Here is a 21,152-nt window from a genome sequence, read left to right on the forward strand (position 1 = left end):
CACCTTAACTGGCAAAATGTGATGCCTGGATGCTGAGGCTAAAAGTGTGATAGGTAGGTAGGTTTCAGAGTAGCAGCCGAGTTAGTCTGTATATTTTATGAAAGAGTGGTGGTCTATTCCTTGTGTGAACAATGGAGATACATGAAGGAAATGTAACTCCTAGGTTGGGCCAGTTTAAATGGGACATAAGAATGACTACGGAATCCCTGCAATACCAACAGATTGTGGCTTCAGTGCTGAGCAGCACTTATTGACATAAGTAACCCTAGCAATGGGGCTATAGATTCTTCTCGACATAAGTCAGAGTTTCAGAACTGAAGGAAATGTTAAACACTGAGAATTTTTTTTTTCATATTTTGAAACCAAAACTAGAACTGAATCTGGTATTAAAAACCAAACCCAAAACCCACCACTTCACCTGGACTGCAGCTCTTAGGGGCAGGGACCGTCTCTTACTCTGTGTTTGTACAGTGCCTAGCACAGTGTGGCCTCTAACTGTTACCGTAATATATATAATGAGCCGCATAAAATGCCATCTTGGTTGAAGATGGAGATGCCTTTGATCCTATAAAACCATTGCTCACTTCAGCCAGCAGTTCTACTGCAAGAATAAACAGAAGGGGATATTTAATGTATGATTCTTCATTTATGGTGTACTGAAACTCTGTTAAAATTGTAGGCAGTGACTTTAAATTTCAGGTTTTATTCCTGGTCCTGCTTGCAAGCTAGGGGACTCTGTAGGAAGGCATGTGATCAGTCAGTTTGTAGCCAGACAGTCTAGACTCTAGAGTATGGTGGGTGAGTTGTGCCTCTCTGTTTTAGGGAGCAGCCTGCTTTGTCTCTCTCTGTTTTTCAGCTTTTGTTATTGTGTGAATACGGGTTACTTGCAGGATTCTCTGGGTATGTCTCATTTAATCATTTTTCTGCCATTGCTGGGGCCTCCAGCACCAGGGCACCTCGGTCCCTCTTGTTCACTGCCTGTGGCACATAATAGTCTAGTCTCCTGTGGGCTGTAATACTTTGGTCTCATTTCAGTTGTTGGATTTAGGGTGCAGGTACTGGCTGATGTTGATGGCCTGTGCTATATAGAAGCCCCTTTGTTTGTTTTCTGTTTAAACTGATTTTTACCAAAAAATTCCTGGGTTTTAGAAAAAGTATTATTCATTTTTTTTCCAGATTTTCACTCTACTTTTGTATCATTCAAATATATAAAAAATAACTTCTTTTATTAGGAAAATACAATACATTGCATGAGATACATGTATTACGATAGTACATTAGTATGTGTGTATATGCAAAGCTGCCTGTTGAAGTAAGGCTATGTATTAGTCTAGAAGATACACACAATACACAAACAGGCAGGCACGCAAGCTCTGAAGTTCATGCACGTCTGAACATACTGATGAATCTCACGTCCACCACGTACACGTTTCAAGCTGTTAGCAGATAACGGTTTAAAGATCTGACACACTAAAATGGGAAGAAAATGAAAATCTGTCTCAGAATACGTTTCAGCACACAAGTATTCAAAAGTTTAAAAAAAAACAAAAACAGGAGAAAAGGATGAAGTTGAGTGTATGCGCTGCAAATGGTGTGGCGCAATTATTAAATGTAAATTATTTATAGGCTAGCAGTTCTAAGTCTAGTACAGTCAACTGTTTATTCAAATAAAAAGTTTTATTTGGGGATTAGAGATATATTGTTTTCTTAAACTCAGAGGTGGCGTTGTGTTTTGAGTTCTGTTTTAGTTCTGCAGCAAACCCACATTGGTTAACGGAATTCAAAGCATTAATCTACAGAATACTTCTCCCCCTGACCCCCCGTCTTTCCATCCACCAAAATAAACCCCACTATTTACCCAGTAAAATGATGAATAAATCGTCTTTTGCACTGATTTTCACCTGTTTTTGTTGTTAGGGTAATAAACACTGATAAATTCCTGGGAAAATAAACACTGAAAACGAAGGGCCCTAGCTATACAGGAGGTAGGGTCACCAGACAGCAAATGTGAAAAATCAGGACAGGGGGTGGGGAGTAATAGGAGCCTATATAAGAAAAAGACCCAAAAATCAGGACTGTCCCTATAAAATTGGGACATCTGGTCACCCTAACAGGAGGTCAGACTGGATGATCTAGTGGCGCCTTCTGGCTTTAAATGCCCTAATTCTAAGACTAACCCTACACAACTGCAGCACAGTTGCACAGCTTCACTGTAGACACTCACTAGGAGTCGTAGGAGGGGTTCTCCCATCGCTGCAGTTAATCCACCTCCCCAAGAGTATTCTTCCATCAACCTAGCGCCGGCTCCACTGGGGGTTATGTTGACTTAACTCTGTCTCTTGGGGGGGTGGATTTTTCCCACTCCTGAGGGATGTAGCTATGCTGATGTAACTTTTCAGTGTAAACATTCCCTAAGTAAAGGGAATGTTATGTTGTGTTCTGTTGCAGCCTTCTAGCAAGAGTATTTGTTTTTATCTAACTTCCCTGTGTGTATGCCATGAACACTATATTTATACTTAAAAGTTTGCTAATTTGCCCTGTCTATCAACTCCATATACACTGTATACAGCAAACTGATCGCCTCAAGTTTCAGCTTCAGCTTCTCAGCTATTTTTCTTATTTCAGCTCCAGTCTCTCCCTTACCTCCCTCAGCTAAATGTGTGAAGTCTTCCTTAACCACACAGGCTTTGTTTATGATGGCTGGTGTTGCTATTACTATATCCTGCCAGTTTCCTTTGGACGCAGCAGGTGGTGTTTCAGATGAGTCACTTTCCTTTGCCTTGCGCTGTCTAGTTGTGTTAGTGCTGCTCCTTCCTTCTGACCCTGAACTAGGGTTAGCTTTTTGTTGAGTTGATTTGTTTAACTCTCTAATGTTTCTATATAATCCTTGAGCTGAACCAGCAGCAGAAATGAAATCATCCATCATTTGGTTGCCCAAGGCCTCAGACTTCTGAAAACCTTCTAATCCACAATCCTCTTCATTAGAAATTTTCAGATAATTCAGGCTGTTTTCATATTGCTGTAGCAACTCCCCAACTTTATCCTTTATCTTAGAGTTATGAATTTTGTATATAACTCTGGAAATATTTGCAACATCACCGAATACCTCCAAACCAAGACAGAGACGGCCACCACGTTTTACTAGATTAAAAAAGCCTGAAATAAGACCCATGGTGTTTGCTGCAGCACTTATTGTGGTGCATTTCTTATGGACTTCATCCACGTTGTCTACCATTTCCTCAAGGCATCGTATGCAGCTTTCCACCTTCTTTCTTTGCTCAGGAAACTGCTTCAGAAAGTCACGGATACTTTCTCTATTCCTGTTGGATGAGAAAGTCATATATTTATATTTGGTGCCACAGGGTCAGTCAACACATGAGAGCTGCTAAAAGGTAAAGGCTTGGCTGGAATAATCAAATACGCAAATGCAGAAGAGTTGACTACTGGCTACCCATGGACAGGAAGTGCCCCAGTGAAACTCTGTTCTATTCAGGTTCTTATGCCGCAACCCCTCACCTTGTATCGGAATGTGAAGATGTTGGAATGACCTCATCTTCACATTTATTCATCATTTTACTGGGTAAATAGTGGGGTTTATTTTGGTGGATGGAAAGACAGGGGGTCAGGGGGAGAAGTATTCTGTAGATTAATGCTTTGAATTCCATTAACCAATGTGGGTTTGCTGCAGAACTAAAACAGAACTCAAAACACAATGCCACCTCTGAGTTTAAGAAAACAATATATCTCTAATCCCCAAATATTAGATAAACTGCAGAGACGTAGCTGTTGGAGGAGTGTGGGATTCTATGAAGCTTCTCCTCCTGGCAGGGGGTCTGGAACAATTTTTATAGTGGGGGGATGCTGAGAGCCATTGAACCAAACTGCAAACCCTGGATATGGTGGAAACCACTTCAAGCCTGGAGGTGTGGCCATATGTGCTGACTCTGTGGGTGCTCTGGGGCTGGAGCACCCATGGAGAAAAATTAGTGGGTGCTCTGCACTCACTGGCAGCCAAGCTCCCCTTACCCTCGCCTAGGGTGACCAGATGTCCCGATTTTATAGGGACAGTCATGATTTTTGAGTCTTTTTCTTATATAGGCTCCTATTACCCCCTACCCCCGTCCTGATTTTTCACATTTGCTGTCTGGTCATCCTACCCCCGCCCCACCACCTCCTCCGCCTTCCCTCCCTGAGTGTGCCATGTCCCCACTCCTCTGCCTACCTCCCAGCCATTGGCGGTGTTAACAAGCTCTGGGAGGGAGGAGGGAGGAGTGGGAACATGGCACGATTAGGGGAGGAAGTGGGGAAGAGGTGGGGGTGGGGATTTGGGGAAGGAGTTGGAATGGGGCAGGCAGGGGGTGGAGTTGGGGCAGGGACTTTGGCAAAGGGGTTGGAATAAGGGTGGGAAGAGATAGCAGGGGCGGAGCTGCATGGAAGGGGTGGAGTGGGGGCGGGGCAGGGGGAGGGGTTGAACACCCAAGGAAAAGCAGGAAAGTCGGCGCCTATGGGTGCTGCAGCACCCTCCGCACCTCTAGTTACAGCACCTATGCCTCTTGGTGAGTCCTTTCTAATACTGACCTCAGCCACAGTGCCTACAGAACGGTCAATGAGGGTTAGATGGTGGGTGTGCAGTGACTGCTGCTGAAGATGCTCGTTCCAGTGTTACCTTCCCCGTCCCCCTCTCCCTTTGCTGTATCCACTTGTTCTCCCTCTACGCCAAGGTTGTAAGCTCTTTGGGACAGGGACTGCCTTTCTATTTATACATGTGTGCTACATCTAATGCACTGGGAACCCCAAACCCTTCCTGAGCCATCTAGATGCTACAACAATAGCAATAATTGTAGCTCTCTTGTCATTTGGAAGGGTTGAGACAAGAGCTCCCCCAGACAGCCAGTGGCACAGAATTAGCAGTGAGCAGTAGGATGAACAGGAACTTGAAGCTACCTGCTTTACCCATGTGCTTGAGACCTAGACAGCCACTGGGGCGTTAATGCAGAGCAGTTGTTGCTAGCCTAGAAGTTTGACTGAGATGCCCGAACAACCAGACTCTGTGCGCAGAACAATCTCCACCTGGACACCCAGCCCACACAAGCTCCTTGTTTGGAGGAGGGGTAAGGGAGTCAACTTCTAGCACAGGATATGTTGCCCCTCGGTTGCTTTCTGCAGGATGGAGTGGAGGAGGGGACACTCCATTTGCTTCTCAACAGGAGCCCAGCTGAGCAGAAGCACCCAGTCCCTTGCCAGCTAGTGATCCCGAAATAGCTCAGCTACTTGAGGCATTGGCCAAGGAGAGAGAATTTTAAAAAGTGAGTGATCATATTTTAGCCACTGCAATATATCAGACTAGGGTCGTATCCCTTTTCACAGTCCGTGAGCCCCCTAGTGGCACTCCCTGTGTTCTGTGTTTTAGAAACCCACGGACACCAGCCAGAGCAGCAGTGTGTATGTGACTAGGCTGCCTCCCAACTTATTGTGTATGTTAGTAAACATGGTTACTTAGAGCCCAACTGTGCCCATGTGGTTTCTTCATGTAGTTATTGTGTGAGGAGCAAAAGTTGCAGCGCCTACATGTACTGAGATGGAAAGTATCGTTTGCTATTGGGGATGGGGAAGCACTGGTGGGATTTATTCGGAAGCACTTTGAAAAGTCACTGGAGGCAGAAGTGAGCAGCACTGCCCCTTGACTTGGAAAACCTGCAAAGCTGTTGACTCCCAGGACGTTCCAGCCACTTCCCCAGTTTCTTGGTGTTCGCTTCATGCCTAGCGAACAGGATTTGAGCCAGTCATGCAGCACTGCTGTCAGATATCACCCTGAACTGTGTAAATCAGTGCCTCACATGCACCAAAGGAGGAAGGAAGTTGCTCTGCTTTACTGGTTAAATCTCTCTTAGGGTGAATCTGCACTTGACAGTTTTTTAAGATTTCCCACCATTGCCCTATATCCCACCCCAGTGATCTATTTGCTTTAAACAGTGAACGGGGAAAGGGCCAGAATCTTAACTGTTAAAATGAAAGCTGAATTCAGGCTGAACGTGTAACAGTTGCGAGACGTAGGAACTGCCAGGTTGGATCATACCCTAGTTGTCCATCTACAGTAATTCAGTATCTTGTCCCTCATAGTGGCCAGCACCAGATGCTTCAGAGGAAGGGGCAAAAAAAAAACAAAAAAACAACACAACCCTGCAGCAGGCAGCTCTGGTATAACCTGCGCCCAGGGAAAGTTTTGCCCTAAACCCCAATAGTTAGAGGTTGTCCTATGCGCTGAAGCTTGAGAGTGGGACATCTTTCTATCCTAACTGGCACCTGGAGACTCTCTCACTCCACATAGTGAGGAACCTGACTTTGATTAACATTGATGGACTTTGAGTGCAAAGGATAGCCTTAAAAATACTAATCCTAGGCACTAATTCTCAGAAGCCCTGTTCATGCTAGGGAAATTTTCTAAAAAATTCCCACTCTGTGCATTGTCAGTTCAGCTTCACAGACGTTAGCACCATTGAGAGCCCCAGCTCAGGCCTGATGCTGCTGGCTTTAATGTTGTGTCATGTAACCCCGCTCAAGGCAGATCTAATACATTCTCAGTACAAAATAATACATCTGGAACGTTTCCCAGACTATGCACCTATGCACAGAACTGGAATACCATAGCCTGCATTTTTCACATAACATGGAACCTTGTGCAGTACTAAAGGGGAAGTAAATTAAAGCAGATCAACTGGCTAACTTCTGTTAGTGAGAATTCTTAACTGACCAACATTTCTGTGCATTACCTCTTAAGATAAAGCAAGGCCTGTCTGACCATGAAATCGTCAGCATTCCAGTCAGTGACAAACTTGTCCATCAGTATCCTCCTCAGATGCTTTGATATTTCAAGGTCGTCATCGAGATTTTCTATATCAAATTTAAAATAGTTAAACCAAGTATTCCTTTGTGTTTCGCATGAGAGTCAAATTAAGAGGGGGCAGGAAGCTACAGGCAGTGGTTCGTGCACTGTGCTGCGGTATAGGAGATTAGAACTCAGTTCCAAGTCCTGATCCTTCATTCCTGGGACTCTCAAGACCTGGAAATGCTCCTCATAATCATGTAGAAGACCCAGATTTGGGTCCCAGTCTCTCTCACCACAGGCCAAGTGTAATTGGGAGTGTTCTACAGGTTACCTGGGTGACTCTGCTTAGGGTCCCAGTCTCTCACAACTAATGGGATCATGAGAGAGGAAAGCAGGAAATCCTGGCCCTGAAAGGGTGTGTTAAGTGTGATGCACTAGTTCTGAACAGTGAAAAATAGAGAGAGAGAGATTGAGAAACAGCCTGAGCTGCAGCAGATATACAGGTACCTTCAGAAATACTGGATGCTCCTGAAGACATCCTGGAGGAAAATACCCTCTGCATCTTCTCTGTTGAACCCTTCAGGAGTATCTTGTTAAAGGTGACTCAAGAGGAGACCGATGTGGCTGTGTGGAATGACTCAGAGTCTAGTCCCTAGTGGGAAGAGGTGCCCGTATTATAAAACTATCAGTGGAGTCCAAATTGGCATGAGCTGTCTCTTTGTTGGTAGCCTCAGGGATTCCATGGGCAACAGTCCCACCCCTGAGAGATGTAGCTATACTGAAGCCCTGGTGTAGACAGCGCTAGGTCAATGGAAGAATTCTTCTGTCAACCTAGCTACTGCCTCTCGGGAAGGTGGATTAACTACGCCAATGGGCGAACCCTTCCCGTCAGTGTAGGTAGTGTCTACACTGAAGCACTATGGCGACACAGCTGCAGTGATGCCACTACACCATGTAGCATTTTAAGTGTAGGCAGAGGCGATGTGTGGAGCAGCCTGTGGGGTGATGTGCCTCCCCTCCCCCCAGATTTGCTGCTTGGCTCATACTGAGCATGCTCACACAGACTGAACAGGCTCAGTAACATCTGCTGAAGTTGATGCCCTCACTCTGCCCTCCTCCCCGCTCCCCCCTATGGGCAGGCCTCTGAGTGTAAACATACCCTGAATGCCTTTCCAAGACCTGAGGCAGAGCTTGTCTTTTTCACCAGCGGAAGTTGACCCAATAAAAGATGTTACCTTGTCTTTCAGTTAGTTTGTTATTTTGCCTTAATCTGGCAGATGTCAGCCTGAAATGCCATTTGACTGAAACATAAGGCTGTTCTCAGTGTGTAGAAGGCAGAACACTCATAAATCGTCAGCGCTCCGCAGGATCTTCTTTGCAGTAGAAATAAAACCGATCACATTTCTGGCTGGGACTCTTATCTGTAGATGCTAGATGAAGCACTAGAAAATATATCACGAGGAACAATCTTGTGCTAGCAGGGCACGAGAGAGGAGTGGACTCGATTATCTTGGTAGATCTTTTTCATCTGTAATTTCTTTGTTCCCTTAATTTAAAAACTGGTCATTTAAAGTGCTCTGGGCGGCTAGTTGTCTTGGACTCAGTAATTTAATTTAACAGCTCATGTTCAGAGCCTTGTAAGTGTGTCCGGGTAACGATGTGGGTTGGATTCAAGAGCACATCGTAGTAAGGAAGGTAAAGTTAATATTAAGAACAGCACTACAGTAGGACGACCATTTAAGAGAAGGAAAGCAAAGTGAATCTGGTTGCTGTGACCATCAGAAACAGTCCGCCGTAGGTTTTCTATAGTAAATAGTTCAGGTTTTACTAAGAATTCCAGCTCCAGTGTGTTATGTTTGCCAGCAGGAGGCAAAACAGTACAGTAGCACCTTGCTTGATAAAGATAGAAGATCTAAATCAATAGTTCAAATGAAATCCCATTGCACTTACCTCTCGGGCTGCCACTTGTTTGTCTATGTCACGATTTGTATGGCTTTCCCTCTCCACTGACACCCAGGGTGTGCTGTGGGAGGACAAAGAGCAAAGCTTTAAAAAGAAAGCGGAACCAGGAAACTGATACAATAGAAACCGAAAGCAGATCCGATGGGGATTTTAGTGCATGTTTTGCAAGGTTAAATTAAGGTCTTGGGGTTTTGGTTAACAATCCTGCATTAAATTGCCTTTCATCATATGCAGAAAGCCTGTCTGTAGAGAAAAGGTTTATATAGGGATGAGCATGAAATTCCTGGGTACCTCTTACCACCGAGTTCAACATTCAGCCAGCAGACGGCTCTCTAATCCTTCTAGAGTCCAGCACAGGCGAGGGAAGGAAGTCGTCCGTCACTGCTCAGAAGAAAGCTGAGGGCTCTGTGGGAGGAGCTGGCTGTTGAAAGATGTCCAGGCAGCTTGAGAGCTGGGGCTGGATCAAATCACAGCCTGTTGCTGGCAAGGGATCAGCACTAGCTGCTGCCAGGGGTACATCAGGTAGAGAGGTTACACCAAGACTCTTTCCTTCATCACCTAGTACTGGGCTGTCCTTGGTCTTGGGGACTCTTGAATTAGGAGCTGCTGGGCTGATTATTTAGCATCTCTTTTGCCTGTGACTTTAAAGCAATTGTGCTGAGGGTCTTTGCACCTTACCTCTGCAGCCCTAGTGATCCTCTGTGTTATCACAGTGAATGGGTGCTCACCGAGGGCGACAGCTGAAAGAACCCAGTGCTTGAAGCATCTAAAACATTCATCTCTGGGGGTGTGGTTCACCCAGCATGGTACCAGATACCTACAAATCAGTAATCCACAGCACTCAGCCACGCCCTGCACTAGGGTTGGAGACAGTGTCCCCTGGCTTGCAAAGTACAGCTCACACGTATGGGGGCTGCCATCTTCTAATCCTCGGCTCTGCTTACAGAGCTGTGAAAGATCTGCCTTGCTCCCTGAGGGACAGAGCAGTGTGTAGTGTGGACGTGTGCTGAATTGGAGGAAGATTCAGCTACAAAGATGCAGTGGTACCTCCTGTCATTGCTGGGTTTTTTTGAGCCTCGCTTTTGTACCAGCATGTGAGTCCCTTACGCTGTCACTGGGACCTATCTTTAACATCCCTGGCTTTGTCACTGCATGGAACTCTCTGTGTTGCAGAGATTATCTTGGTCGGTTTTAGTATGAAATGAATCTGCACTTAATGCATCTTTTCGAGCGTAACCACCAGATGGCTTCAGATCATGCCAGTGGCTAGAAATTTGGACTATGATAGCGGTACCCGCAGGAACGTAACATTTGAATATGCAGGAAGAGCTTCAATGTTTGTCAGTTCAGTTCAGTACGATAGTTGGTTAGGGTCAGATACACATGACAGGGAAAATGCTAGACACATGATGTGAAAACTTCTAATGTGAAACCTTGAGAGAGATCAGAGTCTGTTCTGGGCAGCCTACGGAGGCTAAAGGAAGACAAGAGGAGACATGGTTATTTGGAAGAGGGGGACTTGGGAGGTCTGACTGTGGAATGGATGAGAGACACACAAGACCCCAATGCTGTTACGGGCCTGAGGCACAACGTTCTGAGAGTTTGGATCCAGGGTTTTAATTCAGCTCATTAAAGGGCTGGAGGCCTCCCCAAACTGCAGACTTGGAACTGGCCTTCCCAGGAATGCGTGGACGGTTGGGTCTGGGATTTTGGCTTGGGCCTATTACTAATTCCTGTGTGTGGGACGCTGCCTAAGTAGGGAAAGCAGGACATGCTGTGTTTGGAATGAAACTTTTTAGTAGAATGTGCTGACTCTGGCTCAATTTATGTGTGAATGTTCAGAAACGAGCTCCCATCACGTGTCAGTGGGAAGGTTATGCTCCCTCTCTTTGCAACCTGGCTTTCACCTGTGATTTGATGTCACAATAACTTAGCTATTCTGAATGTACCAACAGTCTGCCTGGATCCCTCCTCAGCCTGCTAGGAGTTGAAGGTCAGGCCATGGGTCATCCTCCCCAACTCTCCCCTCTCCTACTCCCCCAGTTTGCAGTAAAGTCTTGGATTTGGCTTGTGACTTCAATGTCACAACCATCTGGGCAATCTGTTCTGGGAATGGGCATCATATGAATTGTGTGTGTTTTGCCATATTGATCCTAGCTAGTACAGTGGGTGGCTGAATCTGTTCTGGAGGCTCTGGGCTCTTCTGCAGTACAAATGAGGATGCGCTTTCTGAATGGCAGGGCTGGCTTTTGGGGGTTTCTGTGTGTTTTTGCCACAGCAACGTGTATTTTTAAATTGGAAACAAAGTGCACGCAATGCCCTCAGTGCTCCTCCATTTATATTATCAGTAATTTTGAAAAAGCGTTTTTTAATTTCCATGTCTGCTCCTTACAGTTTTATTTTCCAGCTGGATTAATTTTTTTCAAACACATTTTTAATTCATTCATAATGAGTCAGGAATTAAACTGCATGTGTCTAATGGGAAATACATGTGCACAGCTAGGGTTTCATATGGCTGCCAAGCTAGCTCTGCTTAGTCTTAACTCTTCGCGGCATAAAATACCAATAAACCCTCTTTTGCCAGGTCCAGTCTCTTGGTCTCAAAGGCAAGACATGGGAGCATTGTCACAGCTGCTGTACAGGGTGCGTTCTCTAAAGCATTGGCTTTCTCTTGTTTTCCCTTCAAGGGCTGATACAGCCTTCCTTTTTCTCTAAGTTACTGTCTGTACATCCTCTCAGCTCCCTCTTGATACTCTGGTCCCAAGGGTATGGAGGCACGTATATTGGTTCCTGGTTAGTGCTGGCTGAGCCCATAAGAACTCATCAGCCTCTTCTCTGCTAGAGTGAGGGTGTGCCCCTCCCCTGAAATGTAAAAGGTTTGACTCTCCACCTTCCGGAAACACCGCTTTGCTACTCTCCATGCTAGTTCATGGCTGTGCGGTTGGTTAAAGCACGCTGGCTAGCCCGGAACTGCTAGGACTCCACGGCACGGCTTTAATTTCAAATGAAGGGGGTTGGGGGAATCTCCCCTTCTTCAGATGCTCTTGCAGATGGGGGTGAATTTCAGATCTTTGGAGAAATTTCTCTCTCCCTCATGCCTTTTCTTCACACCCAGCCCCAGTTTCCACTGAGTCCGTACAACACCCAGCATTGAGGCACATAGGTGCTACGCTAATATAAAAATAATGGTGGCAAGGCACAAATATCTCAGGTATGTCTATCTATTTGCTGAGGTGAATTAAAATGCTTCATTGAGCGTTACAGATGTGGGCAAGGCAGCTAATACACTCAAAACAGAAAGGAAGAAGTTTAATGCTTTACAAGTTCATTTGAAAAGCAGTTACTGCTCTTGTAATTTCACTCCTGAGCAGATCTCTCACACATGCATACAGCATATTGTTGCTTTCTCTTAAGCATAGGCAAAATAGGATAAATTCCTAGCAGGATGATTCATGGTGTCCCGGGTTCTGAATTAACAAAATGTTCAGAAGCACGAGGTCTCCTGATCATTTCCCTGAATTCCAAATGCAGGAGGGAGTGAATTATGGTATCAATCTCTTTGAACTGTTCAGATTACTTAATGCTTTTGGTCAAAGTGGAGCTGGCATCTCCTTGTGAGTTAGCATTGGGGGCTTTGACTTCCTACCACAATCTCCCCTCCCCTTGTGACTTGGTTCTTCTCCTGGCCCAGTGCTGGAAATGGGAACTTGGGTCTCATCTATTCATATACCATGCCTTTCAGCTCCTCATACAGTTCGCTGAGATTCTGAAGGTCCTTTTCAAGTTGGCTAGCTTTTTCTCTTATATCTGCTGCAGCCTCTGCCTTCGCCCCCTCAGTTAAATGGATGGAGTCTTTCACGAGACTGTAGGCATCAAACACGACAAAAACTCCTGCGGCTGCGGCACCGAGCACCCTCGCACTTTTGGACATGGCAAGGGTGGTCCCAGCTAAGGCTTTTTGCACTTGTTTGGTCCCCTTTGCTGTGTTCCGGGCTGTCCTCCCGGCCGCAGTGAGCCGTTGTGCTAAGGCCTTCAAACCAGGGTTAGCTTTCACCACTTTGAATGCTCTTACATTGGTTCTTATCCCCTTAACGCTTTTGTATACTACCTCTGGAATTTTACTAGCGGTGGAAAGGACGTGTGTCAGGTGGTTGCCCATGGCCTCGCTCTTTGGGGAGACTATGGGTCTGAAATCCACTTCATCGGAGTGGGTCAGTGTTTTCAGGTTGCTTTGGCATTCCACCAGCAGGTCGTTGGCTTTACTCCTTTCTTTCAAATTGCTGACGTTCTCATATATGCCGACAGAAATGCTGGTAGCCGCTGCTGCTGCCCCTAAGCCGATCCCAGTTGCCGTGAGAGCCAAACTCCCCCCTGCTGTCAGCGGTGCTAAGGTCAGCCCAAGGATGGTCAAGATGCCAGACGCCAGGCTCGTGGAGTTTGCGGCCATGTTGGCAATGGTGCAATTCTTATGGGTCTCGTCAATGTTGTCTGCCATGTCCTTAAGGCATTGGATACACTTCTCTATCTCCTTTCTCTGCTCAGGGAACTGCTTCAGAAAGACCATGATGTCTTCACTGGCACTCTCTTCCCAGGGGATGATGCCTTCAGACCTGTTAGAAGCCAAAGGTAGATTTTGGTCACTGCAACAGACCTTACAGTTGTGCTGTGAAAAATGACTGTTAAAAATGGCCCCTTCTTCCTCAGCAGATCTGTTCCCTTGTGTGTATCAGAGTCATTGCTACCTGGCTGAGGTACTGCACTGGGATTTGGGAGACACCTGGTTCTTATTTTGGCTCTGCCACTCACTGGCTGGGTGACCTTGGGCGAGTCACTTTACCTCTGGGCCTCCGTTTCCTCACTACCTTTTGCCTTGACCGTAATCTCTTTGGGGCAGGGATTGTCTCCTAGCTTGTGTGATACAGTGCCCAGCACAATGGCGCCTCAGTCTTGGTTGGAATCTCTAGGCGCTATTGGAATTCAAATAATAATGATACCACCAGCCTTGTAAACTCAGCGAGTATCCCGGGGCTAGTCTACTAGATCAATTAGATCAACCCAGCTCCATCGCTCAGGGGTGTGAAAAATCCATCTCCCTGAGTAATGGAGTTAAGCCGACCTAAGTCCCCGTGTGGGCTGCGCTAGGTTGAGGGAAGAATTCTTCTGTTGACCAAACTGCCGCCTCTCAAGGAGGTGGATTAACTAAGGCAACAGGAGAGCCTCTCCCCTCACTGTAGTAAGAGTCCCCACTGAAACACTACAGTGGTGCAATGACAACATTTTAAGTTTAGACATAGACTCTCTCTCTTACCATAGGGTGGAGCTGACTGAAAAGCAACATCAAAATGGCGCTGTGGGATTCCTCACTTACTGTATTTTTATGATTGCCATAGAACTGGATGCCTCCTATTCTTAATGTATTTATCCTCCCTGCACCCCAATTAGGAAGGGCAGTGCTGCACTGAGGCACAGTGTGAGTTGCCCAAGGTCACACAGGCAGTCTGTGGCAGAGCAGGTAATTGAACCCAGGTCTCCTAAATCTCAGGGTCGACCCCCTAACCGCTGTTCCATTCTTTGTGCATTATCACCACAATGAACGTTCTGCAGATACTACCCTCCGCTACAGCTGTGCAATGCCTTGTCTTCCAAAATGCTGCCCTCAGAATATGGCTACACTTGCAGTTGTACAGCGCTGTGAGTTAAACCTGCCTTCGTACAGCTGAGCAGGGAAAGTGCTGCAGTCTGTCCACACTGACAGCTACCAGCGCACTGTCGTGGCCACATTTGCAGCATTTGCAGCAGTATTGGGAGTGGTGCATTATGGGCAGCTATCCCAGCATTCAAGTGGCTGCACCATGCTTTTCAAATGGGGGGGGCGTGGAGTGTGACAGGGAGCGTGGGGGAAGAGAGAGTGGGTTTTTGGAGTGCTGAGAGTGTGTCAGCACACTGTCTTTTCAGTTCAGACCCCCCTACCTTCCCCACTCCCTCTCACTCACTGAAAGCAAACAGCTGTTTCTTTTTTTCTCATAGACCAGATAAGGAGCCGGTCACCGAAATGGACCCCCCCTCCCCTCGTGCCGCTCTCTCTTCAAGCAAACATTAGCTGTCGGCACTCCAAACGGAGCTTCCCTGCCTGCCTCTCACTCATTCAAAGCAAACTGTAGCTGTGTTTGTTTTTTGATAACGGCACTTCCGCGTCTGGAGTTCATAACAAAACAAGAGTGGTTGCTTCAGTTAAAAGGATTATGGGGCATTTCCAGAGGTCAATCAGTGCGTAATAACGTTACTCCCCGTTTACACTGGAGCAGCAGCGTCTCAGCCAATATGCAGCAGCTGTTATTCCTCTCGGGGAGGTGGAGTACCAGCAGCGCTGTACGTGCCTTGCCAGTGTGGACAGGGAGTGAGGTACAGCGCTCTGGGAGGCTTTATTGCGCTGTAACTGGCAAGTGTAGCCAAGGCCTCAGTTACACCTGTGCCTTCAGGGCAGCTGCTCCGGTGTAATTAAATGGTCATTCGAAGAGAGGTTTCACAGGTGGCACTGCAGTTGGGTTTACTGAACAATGACGTGTGAGCCTGAAAAGAATCCAGCTCGCGCTCTTGGAGCTGTGCTGGTTCTGCAGGGCTAACAGGAGTAACTTGCCATTGCTTTTATTTGTATGCTGAATAACGTTTTTTTCCCCTGGAAATCATAAAAATACAGTAAGTGAGGAATCCCACAGCACCATTTTGAGTGTTGCTTTTCAGTCAGCTCCACCCTATGGTGCTGCTAACTTCATACTTTCCATATTAGGGAAAATCAGGGGAATGATCTGTTGGGTTTTTCAAATTAATTTTGTCTGCAGGGAAGGTGAGAGAAAACAATCAGAGCTTTGCATTTTTTCAGCCTCTCCCCTTTCCTTCCTGTTTTCTTGGCAGCAGCTCTGGTCTCTCTCAGTGCCATGGACAACGAAGTCACCTGCATTTGGCTCAAATGCAAATAAATAATTGACCCTGTGGCTGTGCCCGCTCCATCAAAATGAGTTTGAAGGGCCGGTCTGTAACCTCCACCCTCCAATGGCCCCCTCCCTGTCAATCTTCCCCCCATCACTGTTTTTCCCATCCCTTGGTGGGAAGACGCTGCCAGCTGGAATCTGCCCATTGAGCAGGAGGGAAACCAAGCCACCGCGGCTTCCACTTAGCTTCTCCACAGCCAAAGCCACAGTGAAGGAGAACAAGGGAGAAGATGGAGGGGGAGGCTTCCAATGAATGCTGCTGAAGCAAGACGTGTTCGGACTGGAAATAAGGTGCTGTTTTTAAGTGATGATAATTCACCACTAGGACGGCTTGCTTAGAGTCGTGACGGAGTCTCCATCACTTGAGTCATTAAATAAAGGTATGTGCTGTCTTCCCTGGGAACCGTAGGCTTGATACAGCAATTACTGGGTGAAATTCCATGGCCTGTGGCATGCAGGAGGTCAGGGTAGATGATCACTATGGTCTGTCTGGGCTTAAAATACATTAAGCAAAAACAGATCAGACAGAGACTGAGGGAAAAGTTAGACCGATAAAGGAGAAGATAGGAATCTGAGGAACAAACAAAGGAGTCCGTAAGTGAGCTATTGTAATAGTTTTATGAAGGGTTGGATGACACAATGTTACTAAGAAGATATCTGTGTATATACCGGGACAGGTCAGAGGATGCAGCCCTGTAGAGTGGGGGGTGCTGGGAAGTCTGGCTCTAGCAGGAGATGGAACTCCACTGCAGCCACAGGGAGCTGCAGGAGGGCTGTGCCTGTGGATGGTCAACGTAAACAAAGCGTCTCGCGGCCCACCAGCAGATTACCCTGATGGGCTGCGTGTCGATACTGCTGCAGCCTTAGTCCCTCTGAGGCAGAGTTTCTCAACCTGTGGGTTGGGACCCAAAATTAAGTCACCAGAATGTTTCAGAAGGTCGTGTGGCAGCTCCCTTGGTTCTGTCCCAAAGGGCTGGCTGGGCTCGCATCCCTGCTCCCGGCACTGCAACCTCCGGGGTAGCAGCGCCACTCAGGTTTGCCTCAGCTGTCATGATGACGGGAGTCCAGGTAGGCCAAATTTGAATGAGAGGCACTGCAACCCCATGAGGCAGGTCACAACTCCACTCACACCAAACCTGAGTGGTGCTGCAACCCCAGAGGTTGCACTGCCTGGAGCAGTGAGTCAAGCCCCACAGCACAGGAGGTGCAGGAACTGCCATTGTGGGGTGAGTGTGGGCAGGACTCAACCACCGGGAGGCAGGACCTGACCAAAACCACCCCAGGCTATTTACTGGGTTGTGACTGGGCATAAACATTTACAAATGGGTCCAAAGCCCAAAAAGGTTGAGAACCACAACTTTGAGGCACTGGGTTGTTCTCTCGGGCCCCCTCTATTCCTCTCTCTTGCTCTGCTTAGCGATGAAGCTTATCCTTTCCCTGAACTGAGCCTGCTGGCAGAGAACCTTTTCTGCTTCATACAGCCTCACTGGTGCTAACAAATCTGAAATTGTTCACCAATAACAAATACAATGGAGGCAACACCTGGGGCTGTCATGGCCGAAGGGAGCTGGGTGCTATTCAGTTGGGGGTCAGGTGATATCAGGAGACAGCTGACCAGCCTCTGTGTGTGAGAATTCTCTTTTGACCCAGATTTCTCTTGCTTACCTCTCAAGGTCCATCACGTCCTGCAACATTTCCTCGTAGTTCCTCCCTTCAGGAAACAAGCTCTGCAGCTCCTCGCTATATATTTTCTCCTCCAAAAGCTCTGAGATCCCCAGGCTGCCGTCATATTGCAAATCGTGGTCATCAATGTTTTCTAAGATTTAAAAACATCATCAGCCTGGAGTGTCTTCAGCCCTACTTTTAAAAGGATGCATGCATTTCCAGTTCTGAATCATGAAAACAGAAGGAAAGAGAAATAGTGCAGTGGCAGGAGCAGGGATACCTTCATAAGTACTGAATGTTCCCGAGGCCATCTTATCTGGTGAAAATACCAGGTGCAATCTCTGTGACTTAGTTTACGTTGCCGTCCTTCAGCACCTCTCATGCAGAGAAGAAGAGGGGCTTCCACCCTGGTAAAGGGAAGAGTAGGAGAGAAATGTGGTTCAAAGTGAATCAGCAGAAGAAACAAGTGTTGCTTGTGGAATAAGTGTAGTGGGAAGGCAGGGTCCCATTTTAGTCTGCTAGTGGAACATGCCCAGCCATCACAAAATCACCATCGTAACTGGCACAAATTCTCCCTTTTGTTGGCAGCTGCATTTATGTTGTGGGAAATCTAGCTGTTGATGCTGCTAACAGCTTGAAACCTGCAACACTTTCATTGCTAACTTGCAATCAATTGGTTGTGCAGGGGATTGATGTTACTGCTCTCAGTAACCTCTATGTTAAATATCCCTGTGAATTTAAAATGATTCTTCCTGGCCTGACGAGAGGCTAATCTATGAAATGGGCACATGGATTTAGCTGGAGGTCTGCAAACACAGCAAATACAGTTGTGTTTTGCTAAATAGGGTAATAATTGAATGTATTTTAGCCCTTATTGTAAACTTTGCAGCTGGGTAAAGAGGCCTGGAAGAGGCTAATAAAGAAATCTGAAGCTCGAGCTTGGAATTGCTTTACAGTTAAAAAGCTGTTAAGGGTGGCAAGCTCCCCTCTGTAGAGATGAATACAGAAATCAAAGAACGTGGTGCTAAAGCAGACAGGTGATGCTGCAAGGGGTGATAAATTCCACAAGATGGCCATCAGCACAACAACTCTTGACAAAAGGAAACAAATTGGATGATCAAGAAGTGAAAACGCAGGGGAAAATGAAATAAGGAGTTTGGTGTGGGCAGGGGTGGCAGGTTTGTAGAAATGTTGGTGGTGCCCAGAACCTGCCCCCCAAACTCCACCCCCCACCTGCCTAAGGCTCTGGGAGGAAGTTTGGGTGGGGGAGGAGGTCTGGGGTGCAGGCTCTGGGATGGAGTTTGGGTGCTGGGTGCAGGCTCCGGGCTGGGACACGGGGTGGGGGTGCAGGAGGGGGTGAGGGGTGCAGGCTCTGGGAGGGAGTTTGGGGATCGGAGAGGGTGCAGGGGTGAGGGCTGTGGGGCTGAGGATAAGGGGTTCATGACTGCAGAGGGGGCTCAGGGCTGAGGCAGAGGATCAGGGTGCGGGGGGGATGAGGGCTCGGGCTGGGGCCGAGGGGTTTGGGGCACTGGAGGGGCTCAGGGCTAGGATGGAAGGGCAGGGTAAGGGCAGCCTGCCCTGCCATTTATGGATGGGGGCACTAGGACTCTTGGCAGCAGTTGATGCCGGGAGCTGGCAGAGCAGAGTCAGCATGAGCTGCAGGCTCTGGGGCCGGGGGAAGTGAGTTGGGGCATCAAGTGGGGTCCGGGGAATACTTGGGGGAGGCGCGTGGGGGTGGCAGGCAGGGCTGGGGGAGAGACATGGCCCCAAACATTGGTGGAGCAGGGCTCCTGGGCCCTGAATATTGCTGGAGCCCGGGCACCATGGGCCAATACAACTCGCCGCCCCTGGGCATGAGATGCCCTACACAGGAGTTTCTTCAGGAAAAACTAGTCAACCTTTATAGTAGGTACATCTAGAAATTGTTAGGTTAATTAGAATGTTAGAAATAAAGGGTAAATAGAGTCCAACAGGGTGCTTACGACCAATCTTGTATCAACGTGCATATCACCAGCTATAACACATGCCGCTGAGATTTTCAAAAGCACCTTGTTTGAAACATGCTTACGTCATCTCTTAAGCCTTAATATACAATCTGATCAGAAAAACTGGTGAGTACTCAAATTGAGCAACTAAGGAACCTAGGCCCCAATTCAGCAAGGCCCTTCATTAGGAAGATGCGTCTACAGACTCCAAAGAGTTAAGATGTTAAGTGTCGTGTAGTGTTAAGTCTAGAGTTAAGTGTAGTGTTGTATTGGTTAACAGAGGCATTGAACTGCACCAATGAAGTGACTCTGAGCAGTATAAAAACTGCTGGGATGTACTCCTGAGAAGGCGATTACAAGCAAACGAGTCTAAAGAGAGGCCCTAACGTATTTACTTGTGTGATTAAGTAATTTGTTTTCTGTTTTTCTGGGCAGTGCAAGTTCTGCTGTGCCAAAGCAAGAAGACGACAGGATTGTGAATTTTGAAAGCGTGAAACCTGGCTTACCTTTGTGGTAAGAGCCAGAACCGGGATGAAATTTGAGTGGATGCAAATGTGCCTTAGTGTTGAGTCTTGCACTGCAGCTGATGTTTGAAGCAATAGTTGTTTCCTGATAGATAAATGGATTTTGTAATAGTTGGCGTTTTCCGTACAGTAGATTTTGACCTGTTCAAACTGCATTTCATTAAAGTCTAAAATCTAGAGAGACATTTTAATCTAGATCAAGATGAGGCCAACTACACATACAAGGCCTGAGTCTCCTCTCACAGATACCAGGTTTAAACAGGTCTAATTCTGCCAGTGGGGTGGAAGAATGCTCTTGTGCAGTGTTTTCCAACCATTTCAGGTTGGCAACCCCTTATTCAAATGCAAATTTTTTCCTGACCCCTTTTTTTTTTACTCTTACTTTTATACTAGCCGTATTGATGATAACAATACCAAGCCTACATCATGTATCCGTATGTGTATTTCAGGAGCTTGAATATTTGACCTTGAAGTGTAAGGGAGGGGGGACTGGAGGAGCTTTAGATTCTAATTAAGTTTCCAGTGCTTCACAACGCACCCTGATTACTTTTTGTAACTCCCCTGAGGATCATAACCCCCCAGCTGAGAAATTCTAGTCTAGTAGGTGAGGATCTGGATTGAGAGTCAGGAGACTGAGGTTCTATTCCTATCTCTGCCACTGACGTGCTGGGTGAACTTGGGCAAGTCACACCCCCGTGCCTCAGTTTCCCATTTGACTAGCTTGTCTATATAGTTAGCAGATTATAAACTCTCATTATGCATCTATGTGGTGACTAGCACAGCATGGTCTTGATCTCATCTGAGCCACCAGGCTGTACCGTAATACAAATAATAATCTATAATGGAATGTAGGAAATGGAGGATTTAAAATCTCAGCTCAGTACTAGTCTCTTTGGCCAAAGAATTTCAGAAGTGATTTTGGGGGCCCAATGTGCGATGCCTGAAGGGGGCTGATTTTCAGAAAGCACTGGGCATCCTCCTGTGAAAATCCAGCCCCTTTAAGGGACTGCATGTTGCACTCTGAAAATCACCAGCTGCTTTAGAAGCTCTTGGCCAAGAGAGCAGCGCTGGTCTGAGATGTTTTAAATCTTGGCCTCTGTGTTTTGTCAAGTGCCGTGTACATCTACTGGGCTCTGTTTAAAATTTAAAAAAAAACGGTTATTTTTAGAGCTGATTAAAATTCTGTGTACATGAATATGGA

At 46.8% G+C, this 21,152-nt stretch overlaps 2 protein-coding genes across 14 annotated transcripts in view; both read right to left on the minus strand.

Annotated features, from left to right (window-relative positions):
• Nucleotides 1-1,207: 1,207 nt before the first annotated feature.
• Nucleotides 1,208-9,187, minus strand: LOC123361904 (apolipoprotein L2-like). 6 transcript variants are annotated; one of them, XM_045002113.1, is made up of 5 exons: nt 9,080-9,187; nt 8,777-8,849; nt 7,334-7,478; nt 6,771-6,891; nt 1,208-3,320 (listed from the first exon to the last, which is right to left on the minus strand). In XM_045002113.1, the coding sequence occupies exons 3-5, from the start codon at nt 7,386-7,388 to the stop codon at nt 2,528-2,530; spliced, it is 969 nt and encodes a 322-aa protein (XP_044858048.1). In that variant the 5' UTR covers nt 7,389-7,478; nt 8,777-8,849; nt 9,080-9,187; the 3' UTR covers nt 1,208-2,527. The 6 variants fall into 6 exon arrangements, 5 of the variants coding, with proteins under 5 accessions (XP_044858048.1, XP_044858047.1, XP_044858045.1 ...); XM_045002112.1 differs by having other exon boundaries at nt 7,334-8,268; XM_045002110.1 differs by having other exon boundaries at nt 7,986-8,849.
• A 1,933-nt stretch (nt 9,188-11,120) lies between these two features.
• The window catches only part of LOC123362248 (apolipoprotein L6-like), a 70,277-nt gene continuing 60,245 nt past the window's right edge, over nt 11,121-21,152 (minus strand). For 7 of the 8 annotated variants that reach the window (XM_045002663.1, XM_045002662.1, XM_045002660.1 and 4 more), the window contains 3 exons: nt 17,723-17,849; nt 17,443-17,593; nt 11,121-13,398 (listed from right to left, as the gene is read on the minus strand). In XM_045002663.1, coding sequence (XP_044858598.1) covers nt 12,507-13,398; nt 17,443-17,593; nt 17,723-17,753 — 1,074 coding nt within the window. In that variant the 5' untranslated portion in view covers nt 17,754-17,849 and the 3' untranslated portion in view covers nt 11,121-12,506. Of the gene's footprint in view, nt 13,399-17,442; nt 17,594-17,722; nt 17,850-19,933; nt 20,037-21,152 lie in introns of all 8 variants that reach the window. The other variant, XM_045002665.1, reaches the window with a different exon arrangement.

This window comes from Mauremys mutica, chromosome 1 (assembly GCF_020497125.1).
Source record: "Mauremys mutica isolate MM-2020 ecotype Southern chromosome 1, ASM2049712v1, whole genome shotgun sequence".
Classification (NCBI taxonomy): Eukaryota; Metazoa; Chordata; order Testudines; family Geoemydidae; genus Mauremys; species Mauremys mutica.

Excerpts from the sequence above, each read along its gene's own strand:
- LOC123361904 (XM_045002113.1), bottom strand. The coding sequence starts at position 7,388 with ATGCAGAGGGTATTTTCCTCCAGGATGTCTTCAGGAGCATCCAGTATT. Across the intron at positions 6,892-7,333 it reads AGCATCCAGTATTTCTGAAG|AAAATCTCGATGACGACCTT; the intron begins GTACCTGTATAT and ends AATTTGATATAG. Across the intron at positions 3,321-6,770 it reads GCCTTGCTTTATCTTAAGAG|GAATAGAGAAAGTATCCGTG; the intron begins GTAATGCACAGA and ends CTCATCCAACAG.